Consider the following 8,524-nt stretch of genomic DNA (forward strand, 5'->3'; position numbering starts at 1 on the left):
CAGTGGTAAGTGCTCACATGGTTTCTTTTTAGAATGATAAAAATGCTCTAGAACTTGTTAGCGGTGATGACTGCACAACTTTGTGAATATATTAAAAACCACTGAATTGTAGTAATAAAGCTAACAATAACAATAATTACTGTGTCTCCTGTGTGAGAGTTCACTGTCGAGGGACCAAGAACTGGAGTAGGGAAACCAGCCTCCTGCTATTGCCTCAGAGTTGTTGAAGGATTGAATGGAATCATAATGTAGGTAAAGCACAAAAGACCTGGGACATAGCAAGTGTTCCATAAATGTTGGCCACTAAAAGAAAAAAAAAAAAAAGACATTGCCTCATCACTCACATTATTAACAGGTACTTTGCATTTTTCATTATCCATATAATACTTTTCCCATATGGTGACTAGTATGTATGTGTGACAGTGGTGGCATCTAAAATAGATCTCTTTCAATGGGATTATGTATAAGAAGGAGAGGATAGTTTGTAAACCAGAACAGTGAAACCCATTGTCATTCCTATATAAAATCGTCCTTTCAAATTGCCTTAAATAAAGAGATAGAAAACTGCAGTGAGAAATTTGGCTTGAGAAGTTGCTAATATATACTGTCTTTATGATCGGGCAGATGTTCTGTAAAACCCATGAGTGTCTTGTCACTCTGCTGAAAAACACTTTACTTTTCTCAGATTTGACGTGATTAAATAATAAAACCATTTGAATTTATCTTGGGAGCTTTTTTTTAAAATCATATCTCTTTTTTTAAGCCTTTTGCATTCTGCTCTGGTGGTAAGCCTCTGAATGCAAGGAGCAAGTCAATGCTATACTGTATTTTGGAACTAGGATGTGGGTGAGGGAGAGAGGGAGCAGGCTGGAAGGTAAGCATTTTGGTTAGAGAACTTAATCATGGGTTGTATAGTTTTACTGAGGTATGGTATCTAAAATCAAGTCCAAATCTGAGATCTATGATTTTTGGAGGAAAAAAGCAAGAGTAAACCCTGAAGTCAAAGTCAAGCACTTTATTAATCTTCTTACTTAGCTTCATTAGTATTAACATGCCATAAGATAGAAAAACTAAAATACTAAAATTACTAATGGCCAGTCAAGTTTTATTGAGTTCCTTCTGGATGTATGCGCAGACATCCATCTGTATGCCTGAGCAAAATCAAAGAGGTGATCAGTCATGAGAAAATGATATGAATTGGGTAGAGTTAATCAGGGAAAAATGGAAGTTTTACTGGTAAACAAACATACAGATTCAGGGAAAGGATTAGGAGGGTTTATTAAATGGGGGAAGAAGCAAGAACAAAGGCACTGAGTTGAGAGTAAAGACAGACCAGAAGAAAAGGAAGATTACAAATAGCAATAGGCCCTGTGAACTCCAACCACAGCCACAAACCTAAGAATAGATCAAACTTATATTCAGTATGCAGAGATCTGCAGATCACAGGCTTGATTTAGTTTCTGATAAGCTCTCATGAATACCAGTATAATTTGAGGCATCTATCAATATCAATATCAAACATCTAGGTATGTATTTAAATCTATAGAGATATGTAAATATTTTAAAAATTAATTTTGAAGTAGACATTGTTGAATGAAATACATTTAGCACAAAGTTTCTTATTTTTTAGCAATTTTTTGTGTTGAATCGCTGAAATAGATAAAAGGACTATAATGGAATTTTTTAATTTATTGCTAGCTTCATAATCATTAGGTGACCTTGTATTTAGAGTTTAAGGTCACTATCTCATTTTTATTCAATCAAACAAATTTTGAAAGTCTACTGAGCTTACTGTTGAGCTCAGTGTGATAAAGAACCTAGTGATTAGACATCCCCAACCTTTGGAAGCCCGCAATCAAATGGAACTAGAACTTAAGTTTGAGAGGCAGCGTGATGTCAAGTGCTTTGCAATAAAAGCCCAGACTCCTTAATAGGCAAAGAACGTTGAACTTTACCTCTGTGACCACAATTCACTCACCTGTGAAGCGGATAAAATAATCTCTACCCAGAATAGTTATTGTAAGGATCAGAGTGACAAGACATTAAGAGCCTAGCATGATACCTGCCATATGTCAACACCTCAAGAAAATATACCCATTATTATATTGTTCATTTGATCATCACAGCAACTCATTCAGTTACGCAAGAGAGTAATTATCCATTTTACAAAAGAGGAAACAGATGAAAAGATTTAAAGAAATTGCCCAAGTTCCATAGCTGGACTGCTATTTGTATCCCCTGGCTCCCCAGGGCTTTTTTCTCATTGAAGTAACTAGTAAAAACGGGTTACAAGGCAAAATTCAGTTAAGTTCCTCTCTAACCCGTGTCCCCAGTAAAGAGCTTCCACTCTTTTTCTTGTGAGTGAGTACTGTACCTTTGTTTAAGGAAGGATATTGTGTAGTGTTCTTTAAAGTAGGGCACATAAACCCCAGAGGTGTGCAAGATACTCCCATTTGGGAAGAAACTTTTAGAATATCTAATTATATTTCATTTTTCTTAATTCCATTTTTGCATATATTTAATAATTTTCTGGGAGTATTAGTATAGGAGTACACACGTATAATTTCTAAATAAATTAATATTCTTATTTGAGATCTGTGCTCAAAAATGTTTTCTTGAAAGGAGTATGTTATTTAAAAAATTTGGAAATTACTGGCATAGAGAATGTTTGAGAGCGCAACTGAGATAGCCCTAAGATTTTTCTAAATGAATTAGTGGCAATTAGAAGACTACTTAGAGAAATGTTATTTTGATACTACTATGATGATCACACTCTTATGTCCAGGCTAATAAGAAGACATATTGTACACATCGTTTCTAATTTTAGCACGTTACAGATTGAAGAAACTATTAGATGTTGCCGAAACTCATTCTTATTTTCTAACCGCTCCAGAAAAATGAGAATTTTCCACATTTCTAAGAACTGTGTTGCCACTGGTATCCTGTTGTGGCATTTAATAGCTCTTACTGTCAACTAAATATTCCTGATCAATCCAAAATTCTAGCACTGTGGTTTAAGTAAATCTTCTCACATTGTCTTTTCCATGTATATGATATACTTTTTTTTTTTTAAGATTTTATTTTTCCTTTTTCTCCCAAAGCCCCCTGGTACATAGTTGTGTATTTTTAGTTGTGGGTCCTTCCAGTTGTGGCATTCGGGATGCCGCCCCAGCATGGCTTGATGAGCAATGCCATGTCCCTGCCCAGGATTCGAACTGGCAAAACCCTGGGCTGCCAAAGCAGAGCCCACGATCTTATCCACTCGGCCACTGGGCCAGCCCCATGAATATGATATACTTTTAAGGGTTCTTGACCTGGGATCCACGAACCTTCTGGAATTGCATTTAAAATGATGTATGTTGGCATCTTTTCCTGGGGCAATGCTCCTCCTTAAATTCTTAAGTGCCCCTGTCACAAAAACAGCTAAGAAACACTTCTCAAAGTGTAATCTCATTACAGACCAAAATACTCCTTAGTTACATTTTCTCTAACTTAAGTGTTCTGAATTCCTTCAGCAAAGACCCCATTTAACATTCTGCTTCCCGACTTCCTCTCGCCCATTTGCCCCAAAGATGACCTTTGGTATACCCTTGGATCACCTTCCTTTTAAAGGTTCCCTGGCACTTTGCCGCTTCTTGCCTAGAAATCCCACTATTTTCTTCAGTTTTTTCTCATACCTCCTATTTTCGAGCACTCTGTCACTGTGGCTCTCCTTTGAGCCATATTACTTGTGGACTCAAAACTGATTTTATCAGTTTTATTACAAGAATACAATAAATAACAAAATGGAAGGAGAATGAATCTAGCTTTCAATGTGAGCCAGGTGTTTTATATACGTTATCCCTTTGATAACTGAAAGCACCCTATAAGTCGATATTATTGATGTCCTCTTGCTCTCTTCTCCCTGACATACAAGTAAAAGATACTTTGCTATGAATTCAAGTGGAAGACAAGTTAATTTCATCAGAAATATTTATACCTATAATTTATTCTTTCCATTTCAAAACATGCTTTCTAAGAAAAGATAGAGCAATCGAGTAAGGGAGTCTTCACTTCTTACTAAACTAAGCCTCCTGGAGGTAGGGTCTTTGTGTTTTATTCACATTCTCCAGAACTGAGTGTGCTGCTTGGTGCATAGGAGGCACACAATAAACGTTGGTTGAATGGATAAATTGATTGAGCGCTGGCTATATCCCAGGCATTGTACACTGGGAGGCAAGTCGTATTCTCTCCGTTTTATAGTTGAGGAAATTGAGTCTCAAGGAGACTGAGTAATTTGCATAAAGTCACAAGCTAAAAGTGGCAAAGCTATCAGGTAAAGACATGTTTTACTGACACTCTAAAATCCTTGTTCTTTCTGCTAACCATACCAATGGAACACCTTCTTTAAACATTAAAAGGAACCAGATATAAAAAACAGTTATGATAGGGGTGGCCCTGTGGCTGAGTGGGTAAGTTTGTGCACTCTGCCTTGGTAGCCCGGGGTTTCACCAGTTCGGATTTTAGGCACTGACGTAGCATCATCATCAAGCCATGCTGAAGCAGCATCCCACATAGCAGAATTAGAGGAACCTACAACTAGAATATACAACTATGTACTGGGGGACTTGGGGAGAAAAAAAGAAAAAAAGATTGGCAACACAAGTTAGATCACGGGCGATCTTAGAAGAAAAAAATTCCATAAAAAAACAGTTATTATAAATATACTTTGGAAAACATTCAGTGAATAACCAAATTTAAATTACAAATTAGAAATTTATTTTTCCCAACTCCTCTTTCTTGGCAAAGCATAACAATGTGGTTAACTTGTGGTGACAAGATTGAATTCGCTTTAAAAGCATATAGGATCAGCCAAAATATATTCCAATGTAACTGACAAATATTACTAGTATATGTGTAACACCCATAAAAGAATGCAAATTACCATGTCTTTACTCTCTAATAGTAAATGATCTGAGCGTATATGCAAGAAATATGAATGTGCTATTACAAATATTTTCACATACACAATTTTTCCATAAGTATTAATAAATCCTCAGGAAATATATTTTTATTATCATTATTTAACATTTCTTATGGCATTTCTCAAAACACAAATTTTTCCTAGTTTCAGTTAATATTAAAATTTCATAAAATTTGACAAAGTCAATGATTTCTTTGGTAACAGGCACTTTCATATTTCTTTCATTAATTTCAAATTATCCACAATTAATATTTTAAAAGCACTGATTTTAATGAATTATAAGTTTTCATTTTTGCGTTTTAAAAATATGGAGTGTAGGGGGCCAGCCCGCTGGCACAGTGGTTAAGTTCACGCACTCTGCTTTGGTGGCCTGGGGTTCTTGGGTTCAGATCCCAGGTGTGGACCTACATACAGCTCATCATGCCATACTGTGGCTGAGTCCCACATACAAAATAGAGGAGGACTGGCACAGAGGTTAGCTCAGGGACAATCTTCCTCAGGCAAAAAGAGGAAGATTGGCAGCAGATGTTAGCTCAGTGCCAATCTTCCTCACCAATAAATAAATAAATAAATAAAAACATGGAGTGCTTTTTTAATTTTCTTAGAGCGAATGTATTTATGTAGCTTACTGTACATACTACCCACAACACACCCTAAGTTTTACCTTTTAAAGTCACTATCCTGAACAGTGTTTTTAGAAGACATAACTACGCCTGATCTGAAACAGTATCAATTTTCTCATTTTCAACATTTTACAAAAGTTTACCATTAAAAAAATAATTTGATCATTATTTGTAAACTTGAAACAACTGAGAATAAGAACAGAAAGTTTCATTTCAATCAGAGTATCATTTTATCTTAATGGTAGACATCATCGTGGAAGCACACTAGTAAATTGCAGAGAAAATATAGGAAACATTTTATCTTCTAAGCTAAAATCTTCTGTGATGTTTAAATTAATTCTTTGGGAATTTAGCTTATTGAATTTTTTGCATTAGTCACAACATTAGGACCTTACGTTATTATATATAATACACACATACATGCACGTATGTGTTTAAGCCACACATTGTATTTAAAGTATGAAAAATTGGAATCATATTTCTGAGCTCAAGTAAGAGCACTTAATTCCAACAGAAACAAGGAGGCCCTTGTCACCTCACATCATCAAGAAATAAATTTTATATTAAGACAGAAGCTTCTAGTTTAACATTATCATCCATAGACTTACCTGGTATTCTGACCGCTTGACTAGTAAAAAACCTTCAAAGTACAATGGTAGAGCAGTAATCTTTAATCTTTCTTGGAAGATCTTTCGAGGGGCTGGTTTCGGGGGCTTCTTAGCCATCATACCCTCTCGTTGGTGTCTGGTTTACTTTCAACTGTATCCAGTCTCAAAGAAAATGAGATCTCCCTTACGTGAGAGGAAAAGGCAACTGTTCAAAGAGGAAGTCCCAACTTGATTTTTAACCACCAACAGAACACACACACACACACACATTTTTTTCCTTTACTTTTTGTGAGGTAAGAAAGAACAGGCATAGACCAACTTTAAGAGGGCAATCTCTGAGTAAACTACATGTACTTCAAATTACAGCAGCAAAATAAACAGAAGATTAACATCACCAGAGCATGAAAGGAACTGATGTGGAGATTATGGACTTTAGAGGGGACATCAAAGTCGCATTTGTTTTCTTCCACTTTTCTTGTTTATTGCTGTCCATTTTTATCCCCAGAAGGCATGATTTGAATGAACGCCATTAAAAATTACTTCATAGGATAATTTTATTGGTACTATTTCTGTTGTAAGTATTTCAGGATAGAGCTTTGTTTAAATTTTTAGAAAAATGGAGTTCTTTATCCCATGCCCATTTTGATGGTCCACTAAATATAAACCAGTTATGGGAACATGACATTTTTCCCTTTTTTGTCACTATTTTGAGTTACTGGTGAGTTACTGGTGGATGTTTGGCAAAATACGTCTGACAGATAAAGCTGTAAATTTTCAAACTTTTATTTTGTTCTTTTATGCTTTCTGATCTGTGGATTACTGATGCTATGATCCACAGACAGGGGCCCTACAGTTTTCTAGCTTTATAGAGCTACACTGGGGCCAAAATGCATTTAATAGTTACATGTGGGAAATGGTCCTTGACAGACTGGATTTGGCCCGACACTGTGCAAGGAATGCTGGGGGAAGGGAACACTGGAAGGAATTTTGGGTTGTTTTGCAGGAGTCCTGAGAAGTTCCACCACTTCTTATTTCACCCTCAATATTTCAGAATTACTCTAGATTTAGTATAGCCTGGGCCTGGGCATTCTTTCCAGTTAGAGCAGCCTATTTTCGGAAATCAAAGCAGGCCAGGAATCTGCAGTCTGATCTTCCTTTCCTAATGGAGAGACCATGTGGTTTTCGCCATCAGTATGGGTTCCACTGGATCTGCAGCTGTAGCTATGGGAGCTAAATTGTCAACAAAGTGAGGCACAATACAGACTGATTATCAGTGAACTAGAGGAGAGTGTTCAGGTGCATTATCAAAATAAAGACAGTTTGAGGGGCCGGCCTGGGGATGCAGTGGTTAAGTTCCCATGTTCGGCTTCTCGGCGGCCCGGGCTTCACCGGTTCAGATCCTGGGTGCTGACATGGCACTGCTTGGCAAGCTTTGCTGTGGTAGGCATCCCATGTATAAAGTAGAGGAAGATGGGCACGGATGTTAGCTCAGGGCCGGTCTTCCTCAGCAAAAAGAGGAGGATTGGCAGCAGTTAGCTCAAGGCTAATCTTCCTCAAAAAATAAAAATAATAAAGACAGTTTGAAACAGATTTTGGGAGTTGAAGATTCAGAATTACTGCCTTGCCTTTATATTAAGTTGAGACCTGCTTCCTGCTACCCCAAATTTCAAATGATAAAATATAAATCCCACTTAATTTTTTTGAGACAAAGTCATATCTATTTTTCAGTTTCAGTGTTCTAAGAAAGTAAGTTGAATGACAAGGGAAAACCTCCTGATTTGATGAATGACCTAAACGACCTTCTTGGCAGCTGATAGCTGGCGTAACACAGCGAGGAAGTGAGGAGGGATGAGAACTGAGAAATGAAAAGAAGCAGCAGGGAGGGAGACAGGATGCTGGGAATGATCAGTGATTGGAATATGAGAAAAGTAGGCACTGGCTTTACGGCCAGAGAGTTTCGTGGGAGAAAAGACTGCCCCTAGAAAAATGTATAGATAGGAATATTTTTGAGACATAATCATCTTGGTAATTATTTCTTTCTTAACTTTTGAAAAAAATAACCAAATTAAAGAAAAATCTAGTTTATCAACCTCTGTAAGTTGCTTTGGTTTGCTGATTTGCAAGTCAAATTAATCCTTAATATACCAATGTTCAAATTATGTCTCCCTAAAAATAAGTACAAAATGCAAAAATCCTGCTGAAATATTATTGGCCAGTTAGACCTGTCTGTAATTTCCAACATCGTTGTATCACTACACCATTACAACGGAAATCCTCTTACAGCTATCTCAAGCTTCAGGTGTTAAATAATGAATTTGTAGGTAAGGAAA

At 36.7% G+C, this 8,524-nt stretch overlaps 1 protein-coding gene across 3 annotated transcripts in view; it reads right to left on the reverse strand.

Moving 5' to 3' along the window:
• STAP1 (signal transducing adaptor family member 1) overlaps window positions 1-6,564 on the reverse strand; it is a 39,333-nt gene extending 32,769 nt beyond the window's left edge. For 2 of the 3 annotated variants that reach the window (XM_014860168.3, XM_014860166.3), the window contains exon 1: window positions 6,195-6,564. In XM_014860168.3, coding sequence (XP_014715654.1) covers window positions 6,195-6,314 — 120 coding nt within the window. In that variant the 5' untranslated portion in view covers window positions 6,315-6,564. The remainder of the gene's footprint in view (window positions 1-6,194) is intronic. The other variant, XM_044766090.2, reaches the window with a different exon arrangement.
• Between the last annotated feature and the right edge of the window lie 1,960 nt (window positions 6,565-8,524).

This window comes from Equus asinus, chromosome 3 (genome assembly GCF_041296235.1).
Source record: "Equus asinus isolate D_3611 breed Donkey chromosome 3, EquAss-T2T_v2, whole genome shotgun sequence".
In the NCBI taxonomy this organism is placed as follows: Eukaryota; Metazoa; Chordata; class Mammalia; order Perissodactyla; family Equidae; genus Equus; species Equus asinus.